General features: G+C 35.1%; 1 protein-coding gene across 3 annotated transcripts in view; it reads right to left on the bottom strand.

Moving 5' to 3' along the window:
* Positions 1 to 22,749, bottom strand: part of PCCA (propionyl-CoA carboxylase subunit alpha) — a 233,271-nt gene that overhangs the window by 155,007 nt on the left and 55,515 nt on the right. For all 3 annotated transcript variants that reach the window (XM_060686585.2, XM_060686586.2, XM_034418252.3), the window contains 3 exons: positions 13,900 to 14,031; positions 7,550 to 7,586; positions 3,366 to 3,444 (listed from right to left, as the gene is read on the bottom strand). In XM_060686585.2, the coding sequence (XP_060542568.2) occupies positions 3,366 to 3,444; positions 7,550 to 7,586; positions 13,900 to 14,031 (248 nt within the window). The remainder of the gene's footprint in view (positions 1 to 3,365; positions 3,445 to 7,549; positions 7,587 to 13,899; positions 14,032 to 22,749) is intronic.

Raw genomic sequence — 22,749 nt, 5'->3', positions numbered from 1 at the left:
TTAAGAAAGAGTGCACCAGATAAATTTGTGCAAATGCCTCCCTGACCACAGCTGCCACACTGCAAGTCCAGAAAGATCCCCAGATCGTACACCATCCTTGAAGTGGGAAGTACAACTCTATCTATCTAGAGTTGTACTTCCCCCTTCAAGGATGATGTACGATCTGGGGATCTTTCTTGACTTGCAGTGTCCAGAAAGATGGAAGATCCACATGAAGGGACATTTTATCATGCATGGTGGATTTGGGGAAAAATGAAAAGATATTGGACACAAATCCATATGGTAATGCAGAGAATTTAAAAAATTAACATTCAGATGAAACTGGAACTTTTCTTATTGGAATTTACAAATACTCAACTAGAAAAGGCTCATGACAATTGGTTTTAATATGATAACTGCAGGGAGGCTATTATATGCCCCAAAACAGAAGTCTACAGAAACATCAATAAGAGAGGAAATTATTATGAAAATGGCTGAGTCTGCAGAAATGGCTAAATTGATTTGTTTGATTAAGGAGAATACAACCACTTTTTAAAAAGACTGGAAACCCTTTAAAGACTTTTGGTTGAAAATAGATAAAAATAAACTGCTAATTTAGGGATTTCTTAATTAAAATATTTGTTTATGGGAAGAAGGAAACTGTAATATACAATATGGAAGGGTGTAGATGGTAATTACTGTTTATAACTGCTGATCAGAAGTTACTTCTTTAAAAATTTGTCTCTTCTTAATATGAAGTTATTTTTCACTTTTCCTTTACATCTTTATAATCTTTTTTCTATTTCTTCTATGCTTCTGTAGCTCTTTAACTCTTTCTGAAATCCTCTTTGAATAAAATTAATTTTAGAATGTATTTTAAAAGTCCTATTCAATCACTTAAAAACCAAAATAATAAAAATCAAAACTGCATCAAAGGAAATATAATACACACATTTAATTTACCCAATACTCTATATCCAAGCACATGTGGAAGTGAGAAATTTCTACTAAATTTATACGGCATATAAAATCCATAGCTAATTCCATGATGTCTCTCTTTTTGTTCGTAATAGGCTAACCTGCTCTACTCTCCCATGCTACATGATCCATGGAGGAAGGAAACTGTGCAAATACAAAAACCTTTATAAACCCAGCAAAAAAGTTATTCGGTAATAAAACAGAAATAAACAATGACTAGGTTGCCTGGGGATTTCTACACATTAGGGAACCGTTCATATCTAATATGTGTATAAATGAAAAATCTTTTAGATCAACATAGATTAACATGTCTAATTACTGGCCTGTTGACCATAATTTACATTACTTTTTTTAAGTTTCGAATGTGTGGTTTTTCCTAGCCATTTAAAGATAACTTCATAAATCACATTTCTAAACTATAAAATAAAATTAAAACTCCAATCAAAATCATTTAGAGCCATCATCTGATTAAACACCCTCCTCAGTTGACATGCAAACCAGGGGTGGGTTCTACTTACCTATGCTACCGGTTTGCAATGGGAGCATGCGCACGCTTCTAAGCATACGCAGATTGTCCAGGATGACATCCAGCAAGGTGGGCGGAGCCTCCCACCACCATTATTAACCGGTTCGCAAGAACTGGACCGAACTGGGAGCAACCCACCACTGATGCAAACCAACATGAGGTTGTGAGGAAGCTATTTGTGGGTCCTTCCAACATAGAAACACATACCTACTTCCTACCAGCCCCATCAACTCATGAGTCCTCTCTCCAAAAGTGTAATCAAATCCTGTCTTAGTCCCTGAAAATATTTGAAAGTCGGCAGATATATTCTATTGGCAAAACTAATTGGATTGTGTTGGTGAATAAAGCAAATTTTGTAAACAATTAATCAGCCAATGTCATTATAGGATTTGTTTATTTACATATTAAACACCTTTTTATCACACTGCAATCAAAAATGACTCTCAGCAGCTTACATAGACTATAAATAGAAATAAGTTAATAATTTAATTTTTATTATTAAAAATAATATCATTTAAAAATAATAATAAGAGCCTTGGTGGCGCAGCAGACTAAAGCACTGTTAAGTAACACCAGCTGCCTGCAATTACTGCAAGTTCAAATCTCACCAGGCTCAAGGTTGACTCAGCCTTCCATCCTTTCGAGGTAGGTAAAATGAGGACCCGGATTGTGGGGGCAATAAGCTGACTTTGTATAAAAAGAATACTGCTTAGGGGGGGCTGAAAGCCCTACTAAGCAGGTATATACAAAAGTATGAAGGCTAGTGCTTAACGCATTGTAAGCCGCCCTGAGTCTCCGGAAAAGGGTGGCATATAAATTGAACCAATAAATAAACAAACAAACAAACAAACAAATAAATAAATAAATAAATAAATAAATAAATAAATAAATAAATTTCAAATAAAGGGAGGAGCACAACAAATATGAGCAACAAAAACTGTCAAAAAAAAGATTAAAAATAAAACATGGCGTCATATACTGTATACAGTCAGGGGAAAGCTTTATGAAACCATTCCATTTTCAAATTTCCCCAAAAAATCAGCAAGGAGACAGCTAGCCTGATTTCAATCAAAAGGCTATTCCATGGCATCAGTCCTACCATAAAAAAAGCTGTGCCATCTTACTTCAGGCCCCCAAGCTTTTGGAAAATATGGGATTAATGTATCTAATTTATTAATAAAATTACGGAATAGTAGTTGAATCATACGGACAGAAAAAAACATATATAGGCATATATACAAAAGTCCTGTATAAGGAAAGTGTTAAGTGTTATACCAGGGCATTTTCCCCCATGTTACTACCTTAGCTGTTCTGCAGGACCATTTCACCTTGCCCACGGTCATACTGATTGGGAAAATGGGACTCCTAGTTCATCCTCCTTAGAATGGAGTACCACAGACCACAAATGGTTTTACATTGCTTAATGATGTGGCTTGTTAAATGGGTTGCACCCACGTTTATTATCTTTTTTGCTGCAGTCATGTGGTTGTTAAGTGAATCCAACTTCCTCCATTGACTTTACTTGCTGGAAACCCCCTGAAAACGTCATAAATTGTAATCACATGACTCCACAATGCTGCAACCGTTGTACATACATGCCAGCTGCCACGTCCCCAAATTTTGATCACATGATCACACAAATTATTGACTGGTCATAAGCAACTTTTTCCAGCACTGACATAATTTTGAAGAATCATTTAATGAATGGTCATCAGTCGAGGACTACCTGCAATAGACTGCTTAGGGAATAAGAGCAAAAACGTGTTCATTAGCTTAACTGCTAGTTTATCATAGTTTATGAGAGCCTTAAAAAGAAAGAATGGCATAGTTGGATTTGAAAACAGATGTAGTCATAAAAACTGATTTCTGGACAGCACCTCACCTGGCTTCATCATCATTCCATGCAACTCTCATGCCTTTTCCACCACCACCTGCCGAAGCCTTGATCATCACAGGGTAGCCTAGCAGCAGGGAACAATTAAGACAGAAATTTAAATTTTGATCATACATTTATGACAACTGACCACATGTTCAATGACAAGGTCAATAACAAGCTTATTAAAAAGCTTTCTGCTGGGAAGAGGAATTTAAACTGTGTTATCTGTACAGTAGTGTTGTTTTAATGACAGCAATCTCCTGAATTTAAGTTTATCAGATTGAATTAGCAACAACCAATAAAACACAGCATTTTAATAAATATCTAAAGCACTGTCTTTTCATCAAAAGATCCTCAAACAAGCAAAACCATTTTTTAAAAAAGAAATTGGAATTTCAACTTAACATGACATGAAGACCTACAGAAAAAAAACAGTATGTTAAATTAATGGCATTGTTTCATTAGTCCAATTGAAGCACCAAGATGTTAAATATGAAACAGTCAGACCATTCTGAGGGTTTTTAAACAAAACTGTGAAAAACCACCAATATTCGGATAATAGATCAATAAAGAAGTCTTCAGTTTTAAAATAAACTTTGCATACATGTAGTCCTCAAGTCACAACAATTCATTTAGCAACTATTCAAAGTTGCATTGGTGCCAAAGAAAATGACTTTAAACTGGTACTCAGTCTCATGACCATCACAGAATCCTCATGGTCACATGATAAAAATTCAGGCACTTGGCAACTGCCTTCTTTTTAAAATGGTTGAAGAACCCTGAGATCATGTGATCACCATTTCTACCCTTCCCAGCCAGCTTCCAACAAGGAAAGTCAATGGGGGAAGCCAGATTCGATTAATGATCATGTGACTCACTTAACAACTGCAGTGATACATTTAACAACTGTGGCAGAAAAGGTCATAAAATCAGATGTGACTTACTTAACAATCGCTTTGCTTAGCAATGAAAACATGGCTCTAAATTGTGTTGTAAGTCAAGGACTACCTGTACTGTATTTCCTTCAGCTAACACAATGTCTTCTCTTTATTTATGTAGGTGATGGCTACGACATAAAGAATGACCTTTTTGATACCATCTGATCTTATTTTATTAAATATAATTTTTCTGAATTTGTGTTCTTAAAAAGGAATTGAAGGAAAAGGAGATGGCAAGCACTTCACCTCACAAGGAATATTATGAATTAAAGAAGATAATTAGCTCTTTGAAATGAAATGAAAAGATTATAACCAACATATACTATGAGAGTGTCATATATGATGGAAACTCTCAAGGTTCTTTTATTTTTACCTGTACTGATTATCATTGCTTAAATATCATTAGATGAAGAGTTAAGAAATGTTCTCTCTCTTTTTTGGCTAATTTTATTTCCAACTAATTAAATTGTTGGCACAAAGTTAGTCAGACACAGTTTAAAATTTGACAGCAGTACATAATTTTGAATACAGATTTTATGTGATTTGATTATTAAGAATCACATTTTCATCTTGCTCTATGTCAACTGAATTTTCATGTCAAAAAATGATTCTTACAAATAAATTGCTGTATATAATTTTTGTGTCACTCCTACATAGTAAATTGTTTCTGCATTATCTGAGTATTTTTAGCATGAATTGCTTATTTTTATGAGGTTTAGATCTAAAATTTAACTTGGACATTCCAAATTATACGGGGGTTCTTTCTGACTTCCTGGACAATTTCATGCAGTACTATAGAAAATATTTACTATTATTTACAAAACTTCTCCCTACCAAGTCTGGGAAACATCTCTGGCATAAATGGAACCCTAGAAATTTAAGAAATCTCTCTAGACTGTATTAATCAATTTAGAATCAATGAATACCTATCAGAGGGGGATATGGTGTTTTCTCTACAATCTTTGGATGGAGAACTTCAAAATTTGTCATATGTGTATTGGGTAGAAAATTGAATTGACTAGAGATTAATCACTTTTTTGCAGGTGCACACTTCATGCTGGATTATTATTTTTATGAAACAAATGAAAAAGCACCATACTTTGGTGTCACTTCTTTACCCTGTCCGTTTACATACTGTATCGATACAACTCGAATTAAGCTCTGATCATTGGCAATATTATACTACCATTCTTTCCCCAGAATTAATATCCCATTTAAATAAAACTGGTGAAAAGAAGCCTGCACATTTCATATTCTGAAAATATAGGAAGGTGGGCTTAATCTCTAAATCAAGGATCCCCAACTGCCGGGCTGTAGCTCAGTACCGGGCCACATCTCATTCAGAACTGGGCTGCGGAAGCAGCAGGTCAGAGCATGTGTAGTTCCATTTGCAACAGCAGCGGGCACATATGCCTGTGCTTGTGCAAATGGAGCTGTATGTGCGCACTCACCCACCATTCCTGAGGAACCATCCTGCCTACCTGCCCCTTGCCAGTTCGCAAAGCCAGAAAAGTTGGGGAACGCTGCTCTAAATAATTTGATTTGCTGAATAGACCTAGAGATGGACCACTATCCTTAATTGGACAAAGAGTCAATTAATCTCCCCACAGAATCTGCCTATCATTTATGCTCTGTATTTTGGAAAACTGGAAAAAAAACTGAGAGAAACAGGAGAAGAACAAAGCAAACCTGCCTAAAAATATCAAAGCAAAAGATCCAACTTATTCAAGGTGATAATAAATAATAACCGGGCTGATTATATTGATTTTACTTGAAATTCTGTACACAATTGTAATTGTAGCCTTCCCTGTTTTCCTATTTCAATTTTCCCAAAACTGCTTTTTGTACCTAGAAATTTAGCTTTGTTGTAGAAGAAAATTTCTCATTAAAACATTCCTCATGTGCAAGGTCACAAAGTTAGTCAACTATGTCTTATGTTTCAAAACAACCATAAGCCTTCTTAAGTTCTGCATTTCTTAGTTTGGGAAAGGGGAAAAGGGATAGGGATAGGGATAAGGATAGAATCAGAATCAGAATCAGAATCAGAATTGTTGGACGAGATCTTGGAGGTCTTGTAATCCAACCTCCTGCTCAAGCAGGGGACCTTATACCATTTCAAACAAACGGTTATCCAATGATCTAGCACCCACAACATCTGAAGGCAAGCCATTCTTCTTATTAATTCTTCTCACTGTCACGAAATTCTCCTTATATCTAGGCTGGATTTCTCTTTTGTAGTTTTCATGTTCTCCCATTTCATATAGGTTACTTAGACTAAGAAATAACAATTGGCCAAAGATTTCTGAATAAACTTTAGTCTCTCTAAGACACTATCACATAATATAGGCCAAGATCAAATATAAGTTTCAATTTAATTGGATTATCTCCATGCCACCTTAGCAGGTGGTTGCATCTAGTCAACTTTGTCTTATTTCAGAAGCTAAGCAGGATGAGCTCTGGTTAGTACTTGGACATCCAAACCAAGATAGAATACCATCAGCAAAACAGCATGAATACTGTTACCAGCAGTCTGGTGGAATGGTTTGAAGGAATGGTTACTTTTTACACTTCAGCCACTTCAAAATTTCAAATGGTTAAAAAAAATCTATTCTGGAAGAATGAAGTTGTCAAAATGCAGACAATGATCCAGAGAAATAGTTTAGGTTCCCCTGATTCAATAACTGACTTCAAAGGAGTCAGTAGACACCCATTCCATATTTCAAAACATTTTTTTAAACTCCACTCAATTTCAATGAAAAATCATTTTGTAAAACAAGTAAGAAGGTTCTATTATTTTAAAAAGTCAAATTTGGAGGTAGAATGAACATAAATTCTATCCTTACTTGTAGCTCACCAAAGCCTATATTGTATCACAGATCAACATATGGTTTTGGAAAAATTAGAATAAGCACAATTATATCAGCTCTCTAAGAATCAGCTCTGGTCATGCCCTAGCTGCTTATTTACAACACATTTTAGACAAACTCATAAAACACCTGATTTTTAAACAGATTAGGGTTATGTCACCCTATTTGCAACATAAATAGCTAAAATGCTATTCATGTAGATATAAATATAGAATTAGGTTTTAAGGTGCAAAGAACATCTTCCAGTTCTTATAGCAATAGAGAATTTGAAAACCAAAATCATGTGTTCCACAGATTCCTGATTAAATGGATAATTTAGTCAAGAGCACCTTCTGAAAAGCATGCACATCTCTTGCAGTCCCCATGTAAAGAAACCCTAACTTACCAATTTCCCTTGCAATTCGGACAGCTTCATCTGCATCCTGTAAAAGCAGGAAATTGGACCCACCATTAATCCCATCAGTGCTGTTCAATGTCTCTAGGGCAATGATATATTACACTGCCTTCTTCAATACATTTAATGTTTGATTTTACAACCTTCTGACCCACATCATTCAGAGAAATATAAAATTAATTCCAGTGAAATGTAAATTTTACCTTGTCACTTGCATTACACAGCCTTTGAGCAATTAAGAATCACTTAGTAAAACACAAAACAAAAAGCAACAGGACTACAGAATGATTACTCAAGTTGGTCAAATTATTGAATTTAGAAGGTTTTACTAAGAAGCAAAGAATAGAACATTAGGATTTGTCAGCAGCCAGCTAATACCCTTTTTGTTTGCTTTTTTTAGTTTTTTCCTGTCTTCTAAGGTACCCGTGTATCATGTTGGCCTAGATATAGTCAGTAGGGGGAGTTGATTCTCTATTGTTTGGCTAAGCTTCAGCATCAACACAAGTCTTAGAAGATCTACAGAAAAACTTCAAATATAACGTTGCATAAATTGGGTGAAGGGAGGGGGTCAGGGTGGAGGTTAATAATTCAAAAAGTAATCCTAACCTTAAATGAAACTTCGCCTCACAAACATTAATAGCATTTGGCATTTTAACAACAGTCAAACTGTTACATCTACTTACTTTTATTTTAGAATTAAGATTCTGAATATGATACATGGGTGGAGAAAGTAACAAAACATAGTTCAAATAATGGTTAAAAGGGCATTATTGCTTCATTTTTCTATAGAAGATCCCAATCCCCAGCAGTTCAAACAAATCTGGAACTACAATCTGGAACAAATCCACAAGATCTCTTCCGATCACATCAGTGCAGATTTCTGACACTCAACTGTTGAAAAATAGCAACCAAAACTATTTCTCCTACTGAAATAAAAAAAAAATAGAATAAGTGTGAGTAGATTTATGCTTGCTAGGCCTGCCTTTCTAAAACTCAAAGCAAATTGGTAAACTCACAATTCTTTGTTACAATTCACTCTTGTTTTTAAAACTGCTGCTGGATTATATAGTATATTCAGAACACTTCAGCTAATCTATAGGACTTAATCCGTAGGGACTGACTTTTAAACATTAAAATGAAAACTGATATTTTAAAACATTGGGTTTTTTTAACTGAACAAGAATTCTCCTTGCCTCAAAGTAAGAGAGGGTGGAGGATTCTTGTTAATCAATCATTAAAACAAAATCTTTTTCGTACCTACTAAGAGTGTGAGGAGGATTAAGGAAACTGATACAGGAAGTAGTTAGAAAATTTAATTTCCTTTCATTAAGTAGTTTTCTCTGCAAATAGTGCCTGTTCAAAGCAGCCCTGAAACTAGTATCAGCTTTAAATGTGTGAGTATCTGTATATGTGTATGTGTGCTTAATTCAAATAGGCACATCTGTTAATGAGATTTTACAAACAAAAACTGCTTTTAATCCAAACAGAAATCCATCCCAAAAAGCAGGAAAGAATAAAATCAAGGTTTACTATTACACCTTGTTGCTTTCCCTGCAGCCCCGGCAGGCACCAAGTTCTAGCTTAGAGGGACTTTTAAAAATGCATGAAAAGAGTCATTTAAGAATGTTAGTGATTTCCACACATTGAGTCTGAAGGTTCTTTGTTCCTGCCTGTGACAGTTATGTGAGAATACTTCCCCTTAATAGCCTCTCTGTCAGGAAGTGTTAAACCTGCCAAATACAGACAATTAGAGCCTCTTGAATAAAATGCAGGAAGAGTGAGGACTGACGAAGAGCCTGATTACTGTAAAGCCAAGCATGAAACTTCCATATTTCTTTTTCTCCCAAAAATTCATGCATAGCTTTATTAACAGAATTTTAAAGTTGAAGCAATCTAGTTCTTCCTTTCTCTTTTAGATACCTGTAAACCAGGAATAACTGCTTCGGACTTCAAGCTTATAAGAAGTCAACTAGTTACTGTATGCCATTTACATTTCAAAGCAGCAGTAAAATTACTCTTTATTACTCCTTTTATTAAGTTGTTATTTATTAGGAGTGTTAAGCTATAATTCCCAGCCTTCAAAAATAAAAGCTATTTCACCATCCTATTAACCCACTGTTCGTGAAAATATTGGAATAATAAATGTTCTTCCTCTGGTCAGAACACATAGATGCCAGCCAGTCTACTTCTGAAAAGAGAAAGAACAAAAAGAAAAAGTTAAGAAAATCTTTATTATTTTCCAAGGATTTTTCTCTCCGTGGTTTCTTCTAAAGATTCCCAATCGTGGAGATGTTAAGCTTCTATTTATGTCTTCTTGGTCTATAAAACTAATCCAGTAAGAATCTCAAGAAACAGAATTTTGAATTTAAGCCTGGATACATGTTCTGGAAACCAAATGGAATCTTTCCATCTTTCCATTTCTAATTCTTTTGCTCTACAAATTAACAATGGAAAAGATTTTTTCTCCTCCCCAAGCTTCATTGCCATGCAGGGTCTGGATTTCTATGTTATGCTTATAAGGAGGAAAAGATAGTTACACCTTTTCCATCTTCTCTCTATGCTGCAATCCTAGACCATCTCCTTACCCAGATCTGATTTACAATTAGACTTCAGATTTAACATTAGTGAAAATAGTTTACCGCTTGGGGGAGGGAAGTTTTATAGGGAATAAGGGAGACCAACTAACTCTCTAGTTTGTTATTCCTCTGAAGATTATCACATTCCTTTGCCAAAAGGCAAAAGCTTAGGAAAATTAACATTTTTCTAAGTTTAATTGGCATATAGATGGGGTCCCTTAAAGCGGTGTTTACTAGATGATCTCCTTCCCTTGACCCATAAGCATCCATACATGCTGCCTGGACACATCCAATGAGATTCTATGGACCACCTATAGAAAGATGAGGGGAGAGGAGACTTAATGCCCCAAATTATTTTCTACTTGTGAAAACGTAAACAAATGTAATGACTTCAAGTGTTGTATTCTAAATATAGGCATGTACGCTTGCATATTTTGTTCAGATGAAGGGGAAATATTTTATACATTCTCAAAGAAAGGCAGGACTAGAGATGTCAGGATTCTGAAGTAAAAATCAGCATAAGCATACATACATATTATCTACTCTAGATTATAGGTGGAGGAATAGTGACAGGTAAACGTACATTTCTACAGAAGCCTATAGGAAAGTAAAAACAAGCCAAGAGTCCTACAGTTTCTTTAAGATCCATTAATATTTATACTTGCACATGTCTTCCATAACCAAACCTTTATTTCGGTTGCAGAATTAGTTCAAGTTACTTTAATGTCTATATACAACACAGCATCATATTTAGCATGTATAGAACACGTTTCAAATTTTATGCTTCATATATTTTTTTAAGTCTGTACTACATCCTTGGTAAGTAGGATGGTATTATTCCCAACAATGTCCTAATCTAAACACCAAGATCAAAAAAACATTGCAAAGTTTATTTCACAATTGAAATTGGCCCCCGTTTGCAGTTCCATATAAAACAGCGTTGGCAAATTTTATGCAAATAGGTGTCCTGTAGCTACGGATTTGGGCCATTTTAATATCTAGCAATGGCTGTCATGGGAACTGGTTCGGACTGAAGGCCAAAGGTAGTGAAAAGAACAAATAACTATTATATTGTTCAAAGCTATCTACACTCTCTCTCTCCATAAAACAAAAATTATATCCATATCTTACTTATTTATTTGTTTTTAAACATTTATATTGCCGCCTACTCACTCATGGTGACTCATGGAGGCTTACAGGAAATAAAAACACAAAATAAAAGAAATTAAAAATAAAAATAAAAAATAAACATAATAATAAATACCCATCCACCCTGACAACAACACACACTCATACCAGCCAATGAATGGGCTCCATCCCACTCTGAGTTCACATTATATTTAAGTATCATATCACATTATGTGTAAGTATAAAATATTTATCCAAAAGTCACTACCTTCTTATTTTAAGTACTTAAGGCTAATAACATTGGAAAGGGGGTGTCTGCAGGATATGATCAAAACAGTCAAAAGAAAAGCTGTATTGGTGTGACTGAAGAGCACTGTACCAGAATTTTTTTAAAAAAACAGTAACAGTAACAGAGTTGGAAGGGACCTTAGAGGTCATATAATCCAACCCCCTGCTCATGCAGGAGACCTGTACTAGGGATTCGAACCGCCGAATTGCCAACCTTTCTGATCAACAAGCTCAGTGTCTTAGCCACTGAGCCACCTAGTCATGGGTCAACAGATGGAGTTTCAATGATATCATCACAGCTGTTTGGACTTTTTTTTACTGTACCTTGTTGAAAACCTTGTGTTTGACCCACACTTTTTTCTACAGTAGATAGTAGCAAGGTACAAATATTTCCAGCATAGGCATCCATGCTAGCTATGGGCCAGAACCAGGCATGTAAGATGCAGAATTTGTATCATGATGCAATGCATGCTCTGTCACTTGCCCCCCTCACCCCATGATTTCTGCCCAAGGTTTCTTTGTATGCTCAAAACAAGGCAAATTAAAGTGAAAGTCACTGACTGGCTCCAAAACAGGAAATATCCCACCTGCATTTCTCGAGCTAGAATCCCACCATCAAACTCATTTTGAACCAGAATCCATTCTATGCTATTGCACTACACCAGGAGTGTCAAACTCAAAGGCTGATTAAATCTGCCCCATAGGGCCGGCCTGGAAATACCAAAGGACCGGCCCGCAGTGCCTCTGCTGGCCAAAACAGGCCGCAGGGAGCTGTGGGTGGTCCCCCCGCAGCCTGTTTTCGGCCTCCACAGCTTCATGCAGCCAAAAGCAGCCACGCCTACCCTGGCCATGCCCCACCACCAACCCAGGCCCTCCAAGGTCAAACACAACCCTGATGTGGCCCTCAATGAAATAAGAGTTTGACACCCCTGCACTACACAATATGAACACAGGTAGCCTTTGACTTACAACCATTCATTTAGTGACCATTTGGTTACAATAGCACTAAAAAGAGTGACTTATGACCATTTTTCATGCTAAGAGTGAAAAATGGTCCTGAGCCACTTTTTTTCAGTGCTGTTGCAACCGAATGGTCACGAAATGAATGGTTTCCTTAAGAAACTTGGAACAATATTACAATGAGCATGATACAGGCAGTCCTTAGTTAACAAGGGGAATTAGCTCTGGGAATTCCATCACTAAGTAATATGGTTGTAAAGCATGATGTTACATGACTACACTGATTTATGAAGGCAATTCTAGTTGCGATGGTTAGGTGACTCCTGCATAGTGGTTAGGTGTGATGTCACATGATTGTCACCTGTGACTTCCTGCTAGTTTGCACATTGACTTTTTTGTCAAAAGCTGACAATGAAGGTGGCAAATGGACTGTCTGCATGTTTCCTCATTCAGCGCTGCTGTAACTTTGAATGGTTGCTGAGTGAACATTAACTGGTTAATTGGTTAATTGGTCATTAACCAAGGATCACTTGTACTATATTTAACATTTAAAGCACAGCAGAAATTTTTCATTCACAGGTCCCACAATTTTCATGCTTTTCTCCACTATATCATATTTTAAGTGATTATGTAACAGGGGCCATGGCAAAACTACATAAGATAAGAAATTTGATTCTTAACCATTTTTAGCGGCATTTGCAATGCTTCATGTTATTTGATTTGATTTTTAAAACATTTATATGGCCTTCCCATCTAAATAAAATCCCAGGCGGCTCACAATCCTAATTTGATTTCCAAAAGATACTTCATAACATGTAAAAGAAAAAGCAACATGTTAATGACTAGTTAAAGGAGATACTCTGAAGCAACTTAAAATTGAATCAAAGTACTATACGGTATCATTTTTATGGGGAGGGAAGTGGTTTAACTCACACATGCAGCAGGGTTGTTCCCCAATTTTCCTTTCTTCTACCTACCTATGGCAGTCATTTCATTCTATGGGAAAACAAACCACTATCTCTTCAAAACACTGTTCTTGTGAAGAAAAGCTTCTCTCTTATTGATGTATTATTATTTAATTATTTATTTATGCTTGTATTTATCCTACATAGTTATGCAATCATAAGACCAGAGAGTTCACATATATAGTATTATGTGAGACAGATTGTAGTGATAATTTTGAGTTTACTATTCTTTTACACAGAATGAAGAGTTTTATTCATCTCAACAACTTATCATATACAAATATTTCTATCATAAATCCCACTGGCCCACTGAAGGTTGTAATTATATATTTTATGTTTAACTCTAATCTTAATCCAGGAAGGACTTTCTAAATTAAAAATGAGGTTATATAAGTAGCTGATTTAAAAAAAAAAAAAATCTTACCTTTATCACCCCATCATAACCCGGTATAGTATTGACCTTTGCATTCTTGGCTAACAGTTTGCTTTCTATCTTGTCTCCCATTGCATGAATGGCATGCATATCTGGTCCGATGAAAACAACACCTTCTGATGCCTGAAGAAACAAAGAAGGAAGAGAAGAAAGAGTATTACAATGTACCTCTTTGAACATAGTTCACATATGTACTACAAGTACTGTAACTTTAAACTTTAAGCAGTACATTAAAAGTATATCTGAGGAAGAGAAAGCAAAGATCTCATGATTACTGTTTGCACAAATCAAAATTAGACCAAGGAAAACTAGCTGAAAGTTATAAAATATTTTTGCCTGACTTTCTGTAGCATCTCATGAGTGAGAAAAAGGCAATTAGGTCATAACTCTGAGATGCCATAAGAGCATACTAAGATACGTTGTGTAATATAGTTCAGGATTTCATTCTGCATTCTTTAAGATTCACCTAAAGACAACTTTTTTTCTTTTATAAGGGCTGAAAATATTCGAAATGGACTTTTAATTTTTTTTTCAGAAGAGATTTCTAAATACCAACCTTCAAGCTAATTAAGAACATCTTTCATTTTAGACTGATGTCCTAAACAAATATTTGAAAAGCTGCAATTATTTTTTATGCTATATTGCAGTTTACAAACTTATCTGGATACTTACGGTATCAACGAATATACTGTTCCATTCAAATATATTAGATGTTATTATAACATCAACCCTTAATTATGTTCCCCAATCTATAAACATATATATAATACATAGTGGGCTCTTGTGGGAGGGGGGGGGGTGCTTGAAAGAATGTTGAATGCTAAGAGGATTATTGTTACAGCTAAGTGATAAGTAAAATGTGAAAATAGAAACCAAAATTGCATACGTGCCTTTCATGTCTAAGGTGGGGCTTATTATTTGGCTAACTAATAAGATAATAAAACAATTTATTTATTAGTCTGCCCTACCTCAGACAGAAAACAATAGGCAAGCATATCAAAGAAATGATTTAAGGATATCTCACAAATGCATGTGTGTAACTTGGTTTCTTACCACTTGGTTACCACATCTGATTCTACAAATTTAACTTCTGTAAAAGACTGAAACAATAAATTTCTATCATACAAATCATGATAGTTCACATCTTTTAGCCAAAACTTAATTGCAAACAAGTTCATATGTTTTTCTCCAAATGTTTTTGCCCAAACTAATATACTATTCTTACAAGTTAATTCCCCAAATCATCCAGTATGCTCCCTTCTACCATGCTATTGAACAATATATATTATGTGAAGTAAATGCATTCTCCTGAATAATGGACCCCCTTATTACTATTAACCTGATTATTCTGATATAAATCACAATGGAGAGGAAAGGAGCCGTTGCTTGCCATTAAGCACATGAAAAAGAAATCATAGATAGAGATAGACAGACAGACAGACCGACCAGAACAGAACAGAACAGACAGACAGACAGACAGACAGACAGACAGACAGACCAATCTCAAACATGGGTGAAGCTGGATTCATGTCAATATTTGAAATAAGCATTTTTAAAACAATTCTGTACCTTCAACAGGGTTCATTCCTGAAAGCTGTTGTGTGGTTTGCCATTGCATTCTTCCTAGAGCTGAGACTTTGGCTGGTCCAAAGTCACCCATCTGGATTCTGCTTCTAATGTGGGACTATAACAGTCTCCCAGTTTTTAGCCTGATGCCTCAAGCACTACCCCAAACTGACTCTCTTCAATGTTCGCTTGTTTGTTAAATGTTTATCCTGCCCATCTCCCCTGTAAGACAACTTAGACAACTAAGTAATAGTTAGGCACTATTACTTAGTTGTAATATTGAAGGGAATAAATAAATGCATAAAATAACTGTAAACAACACATGGATTCTTACATTCACTCTCTGTCACATCAGTTAAAACTAAAAGAGAATAAGGGAGTTGAAATCTTGGAGAAGGTACAGAGAAGGTACAGCTAGATAAAACCAATAACCAGACCAATTTAAACAGTTTTTATATTCCAAAAGTCAGAGCAGGCAAATCTATTTTTCTTTTAATACAATTGTGTACTTTTCCAAACAGGACACCGAAATAATCAAGAAGTGTATAAAAACATGAAACCAAGAGAGAACAAATAATCAAAGTAAATAGAAAATTGCATGCATACCAACAAATATTCCTTGTAACTATCAAGGTGGTTACTGATTTAGATAGAAGGAAAGTGAAACATGGGAGGAATTTTCTTTAGATGTTTTCCATATAGGATTTCCTCAGTTCCTGGCAATCAAATCGGTCATAGATTTTTACATGATAAAAGGAATCTGTGGAACTAATCCTAGAAACCTCTTTCTGTTTTCTTGCATAACACCTCGAGGCACAGAAGAGACAAAATGCTTCATTTGCATCCTTAAACATTAGAAACTGAGAATGAACCTTTTCAACTGCAAATGTTATTGCATCTACATTTCCAGAAAGGCGGAAGGGGGGAAGGTTACAGAGTCTGCTCAGGTTTATGTTAACTCATCTCTTTTTTAGTATTACTGATCAATACAAAGAGAAGGCAGAAGCAGCAAAGCCTTAAGAACCTTTTTCTCCCTAAAGAAAAGAAGAAGAAAGAGATAGAGGGAACATGAAGGATGATAAGCAGAAGAAAGAGGAAATGACCAAAGTAAAAACAGCAAATATTAACCATGGTAATAGTTTTTCCTGTCTGATAACATTTGGCCAAGATTTGCTTGTGTAAAATAAAAAATAGCAATAAAGATTAGACCAGACTGAATTAAAAGCATTTGTGTAAAATAAAAAATAGCAATAAAGATTAGACCAGACTGAATTAAAAGCATTTGTGTAAATAAATAAAAATATCACATACCATTAAATTTGAAACCTAACAGCCTAGAAATGACAAAGAGCAGCTTCAAGAATATCCCATATACACTTTTTGTTGATTATTTTTGCACTTATAAAATGCTACCATCAAATTCACTACATTAGATTCTGTTGAAGTAGCTTGGTAGTAGTATAGCAACATCAAAGAAATTTTAGGAATTGGCTCATTCATAAAATTATGAAGTCTCCTATAGATTAAGTTCAACTCTTGGTCACTTCACATCCATGCAATTTCCATTACAAAAGCAAGGTCCTATGACACAGGAATGCAATTAGGACTGGACAAATGTGCCACTTTTACCATTAACAGAGGAAAAATAATGAAAACTGGAGGAATCAAGATGCCCTATAGCACTTAGCAACAGCACTTCGACTTATATATTACTCCATAGTGTTTTACAGCCCTCTCTAAACAATTTACAATGTTAGCATATTGCCCTCCAACAATCTGGGTCCTCATTTTACAGACCTTAGAAGGATGGAAGGCTGAGTCATCCTGTCAGGATCAAACTCCAGGCTGTGGGCAGAGTTAGCTTGCAATACTACATTCTAACCACTGCAGAAGTAGAAATAACATCAAGAATCTGGATTAAGACCATCACTATAAATACCTGGGCATCCTTCAAGCTAACAACATCAAGCACACCGAAGTCAAGAAGAACATTAAAAGTGAATACATCAAGAGAGGAAGATCTTAAAACCCAAATTCATCCATGTAGCAATGTTGACAGACTCTATTTACCAAACAATCCCAAAACATTTGGAGCACTACATGAATATCATTGGCATTGGGAAAATCACTATCAGTCAATTGCAAAAAGCAGCTTTACTTAAGACAGCTTACATCTTGTAATACCTTGTGATACCTTTAACAGCATCAAACAAATCTGCCTAACCCAGGTCCTTGTTTTGAATGTGTTGGTGCCTTTCCAACTTCTGGTATTTGACCTGGCAAATAGACTATTTATAGCAATAGCAATAGCACTTAGACTTATATACCACTTATATACCCCAACAATCTGGGTCCTCATTTTACCGACCTTGGAAGGATGGAAGGCTGAATCAATCTCGAGCCGGTGAGACTCAAACTGCTGAACTGCTGTTTATATGAACTGGATGTATGTAGTATTTCATCTAAATCAGAGACCCATACAGAATTCCTGAACTAGCAGGAACTATCAATGTCTTATCTGACGATTTGAAGAATCTTGCTCAAATGTGGCTGTAACACTACATAACACACCATTTTGGATTGTGCATTTTGGGTTAGAAGAAAATGTATCAATCAAAACGTAAAGCATATGAATAAAATCCAAGAAGTTAAATGTATGATCTGAAAGAATGACACACAATAGTGCATTCCTTTGCATAGTTACTTGAAAACAAGTCATTTGGACAAAGGACTGTTTCTTGCAGAGAACTAATAGTAGAAAAGGAAATACAAAAAGAAAGAAATGTTCTGGATTATTGTAATGTGTTGTGCACACAAGATTTGCTTTTAATTCTGTGTCTAATATTACTAAATTATAACTTTAAATGAAAACCAAGATTATTTCTCTCCACTCAAAAAAGAAATCTTGTAATCCTTGCAATTTTACTGAGATTTGCTCACTAGTGCTTGGGCTGAGCTTGGTTTACTGAAGTCATGATGATTCAACTTTAGATAGACTTCATTTTACTTTTATTTTGTTATTTAGAACTACACAGTGCTGTTTCTAATAGTCATTTCAATGCTTGACAAACTCCAAGGTTCATTGCTCCTGTACATTTTTCAAATTATTAGCTTCTTAATGCATATGGCTTTAATTTACCTCCTACTGACATCCTTAAATGGTTTTCAAGAATTTTGAAAGTAGAACTACTATAGTTATTCTCCACACTTGGCCTTGATCGCTGACACTGAATATCTTAAGTAGTTTCTACAATTAATAGAATGGATGTTCAAACACTTCTACTGCAAAAGCTCAAGATTCCTTTAAAAATAGATTTGTATTTGGATTCCTGTAGTGTGTTTGCTCCATTTATTTCTAATGAGTTCCCAGAAGCATCTGAGACGGCTTCTGTTTTGCAAAAAATAAAAATCAGATGTGATTATCTATTAACATTGCAGATTTTTTTAGTCTTCAGTATGTATAAAATGGGAGCACTGTCATCTGAAGAAGATTTTTTAACACTAAATCAGGTAAGCAGCACAATCCGTCTTTCCCTAATTATTCTTACTGATAATAATGTATGATGCATTATACTTTATTCAAATGCTTCATAATTAAGGCATACAGTGGTGTTTAAAAGTTTGTGAACCCTTTTGAATTTTCAATATTTCTATTGACCTGCAATGTTATCTTTTCTCCCTGCAAGAGCTGAAACTAGAAAAAGAGAAGCCAATTAACAAATGAATCAAAATTGGCATGTAGCTAAAGTATGTGAACTTTTCATTTCAATATGTGATGTGCCCCTCTTGGGCACCAATAACTGCAATGAAATTTTCAATAAGTGTTGAACCATCCTTCACATTTGGCTTAGAGAAATTTTAGCTACTCTTCCTTACTAAACCACTTCAGTTCAGGAATGTTGATAGGCTACCTCACCTATATTTCCACAATATTTCTATAGAATTAAGGTCTTTGACTTGGCCCTTCCAAAATATTAACTTTCTTCTACTTTAAACATTCTCTGGTCATAAAGTCATAGTCTTGCTGTATGATCCACTTTCTCTCGAGTTTCAGTTCATGAACAGTTACTCAGACTTTTTCCTGTAGAATTCAAATTTTATATAATAAAATTTGAATTTTATAATTCAAAATTCGTAGTTCCATCAATGACAGCAAAGATTTATATATATTTTTTTGTGCCTTCAAGTCAATATTGACTCTTGGTAAATTATCTGGACAAATCCCTGCAGTTTTCCTGACAAGATTTTGTGGGAGTGGTTTGCCATTGTCTTCTTTCCAGGACTGAGCAAGTGTGACTAGCTCCAAATCACCCAGCTGGCTTAATGGCCAAAGCAGGACCAGAACTCACAGGCTCCTATTCTAGTGCCTTCACCACTATACCAAACTGGCCTGCTGAAAATGCTTTTATTATCATTCAGTAGCAGTTGGAAAAGTGCACTGGTAGAATTTCTGTTTCCTCCTAGAAGTCTAATTAATTTGAGGATACAGGATTAATTTCTGCAGGTTATTACTAAAAAGGTAGCAGTTTTCCAAAGACACAAGTCTTTGATATGATCATGAACTATAATCAAGATGTTCCCTTTCATTATGATCTACAAAACTTAAAGAGGTGAATAATTAATATTTCAAATACAAAAAACACTTAATTGAGAGTGATTAAAGTGGTCAAAACTCCAGATGATTTTGATGAGAAAGCAAAGTTTGCTTCAAAAGTACTCTGAAGGACAGCAGGTATCGCTAAGATTTTTTTGAACCACTGATGTAGCAATAGCAATAGCATTTAGACTTATATACTGCTTCACAGTGCTCTATTGCCCTTTCTAAGCGGTTTATAATCAGCATATTGCCCCCAACAATCTTGATGAATAGGAAGTGACACAATTGATAGACTTTGAGGAAATTACTATAGCTGTTATGCTACATTTAAGGAAAGTAATTTAAAAAGTATTAATTTGAATATTCTAGTCTTGATGTTGGAGTCAATGCATCACCTGAAATCATTACCACAAAAGCTTGTTTTTATGCAACAGACTACACATGCAATAAATCAAATTTACAGTGGTATACATTGTTTGCCTGATGACATTATTAAACATCAATTGAGCAAATGACATAATTTATATAATATGTGATAGAATTGCCATTCAAATTGCTTAAATTGAAGTAAATGAAGTCATTGGCAGTATTTGCACACCATCATCATACATATGACATAAATTGGCACAATGACATACTTTTGCATTCAATAAATATTTCAATCCATTAAAAGGTTTCACAGTACTTCTAGATTATAATTTTAGACATTAAATAAAAACTCAAAAAAGTTTAGTATGTGTAATTTTGAGAAATTAACACCTATAGTGAATATTAATTAATACAGTGTGTCAGATTATACAAAAGTTTAAGGAGAATTACAGAAACTGCCTCTCTGGTTAACCCTTATTACATTGTAACAGCTAAGGCGAAACATCATTGACATGAGTGACATTGAGTAGGCCACACTTACATGGTCACATGACCACCAAGCCACGCCTACCCAGCTGGTCATTAGGGCAGAGAACTGGTTGTTAAATTATTTGAATCCCACCACTGCTAACAAGGGCCTCTTGGTGAGCCAAAAGACAAAAGCACAAGGCTTTTGTCCCATGGAAAGTATTGTTGGAAGTAGGTGAAAACATTCCCATATCCAGGTTCTTTAGTTCTTATACCAAATTTTCGTATATCCTTCTATTTGTTTCAAATACAACCATTTGTTTGAAATGATACAGGGTTTTCTGCTTGAGCAGGGGGCTGGACTAGAAGACTTCCCCTTCCAACTCTGTTATTATTCTGTTATTCTGAAATCCTTTGACTGATGGCTTTGAACCCCCGCCCCCATGCAGTGATCAAATCAATCTGAGGCCACAAGGCAGTAAGTTATGTCAGTAGTAATTCTAACTAGAAGTTAGGTAAGGATGCATTCTTGTCCAAACACAATTTATTTTTCATAACCATGCAATGACCACTTTTTCTGAAAGACAGTTAATAAACATATTGTAATATTTTTCTATATAGAGAGTGCATCCGTTCCAATACAGATCCACACATCTAAACAGAGTATTGAAAGCTCTGGCTCACTTCTGTAAGATTAACGTGTTCAATTTTAATAAAAAGTGATGAACTTTCTGATAAAAGTTTTTAAAAACATTATGTTAGTATACAGTATTAAAAGACAAGATAAAGCAGGTAAAATACTATATTTACTTATTCTTTTCTGGAAATTCAAAATGAGGACAAGGCACTGACACAACTCCCAAAGGGACCCAAGTCAACCCATGTATCAATTTTGTAAAATCTGAAAAGGTTGAAATTTCTAAGAAAGTTATTTCAAATAATATAATGCATTACTTGTGTTTTATAATAATATACTTTAAAAAGAAAGGTATTTAAGGCTTTTCAATGACTTCCTAATTCAACACTCCAAACAGAACAATACTGCTATGTTTTATTTATTATTTCAGTACTGATATATGTTGTCAATAAAATATAGTTAATTTGATATTTTCAGACAAAAGGCTATAGTACTTTTATAGATATCTCCTGTACCAGGAAAACATATCTAGCTTATGCAAACATTTGAAAAAGAAAGAAAGACAAAGCCATATTGGGAAAAAAAAAAAGAATATTTTTTCAAGATCATTAATTTTGTGCTAATTCAGGACTTTATTTTTATTCACTACTTCAATTTCAAAGTTGCTTAACTCCAAAATGACTCTTAGTGGCATATTTAAAAAAATTAAAAGCAACATATGTATATCTAAGAAAAAAACAAAGAAACTTCTGTGTTGTTCAGATCAATTAAAAAAATAATAAAGCTGTGCCAATGATTGTCACAAACAGTAATGCCTAGATAGGCATGCTCAGATCATCAGTATCATACCCTGTCAACACAATATTCCTCCAGTTCATGCCATTTGTCTTTTGCATGATGTATATGCCGTCAAATTAAACGTGCTACCACAAGCTAGTACCATCAGGCCAAATAGGAGAATCAAGTCCCAGAGCAAGAATTCTGCAGGATCTCTAAACTTTATAATTTGATCCCAGAGAGCTGCAAAGCTTATTAAATCTTTTGTTTCTTCAATCCTCATAACAGACTTTAAGAGGTGGGGGGGAGGAGGGAGTAGAGAGAAGCAGCCTAGTAGACATTGCTCTGTTGTCTTGCTTTGTCTCCAATAAGCTGGAGTTCCACGTTCAGAGAAGGATTAGCGGGAGAGAAAAGTTAAGGAGGATGG

The sequence above is a fragment of the Pantherophis guttatus genome, chromosome 5 (assembly GCF_059756535.1).
Source record: "Pantherophis guttatus breed Tessera chromosome 5, ASM5975653v1, whole genome shotgun sequence".
Taxonomy (NCBI): Eukaryota; Metazoa; Chordata; class Lepidosauria; order Squamata; family Colubridae; genus Pantherophis; species Pantherophis guttatus.
This window is presented reverse-complemented; position numbering and strand designations above follow the sequence as displayed.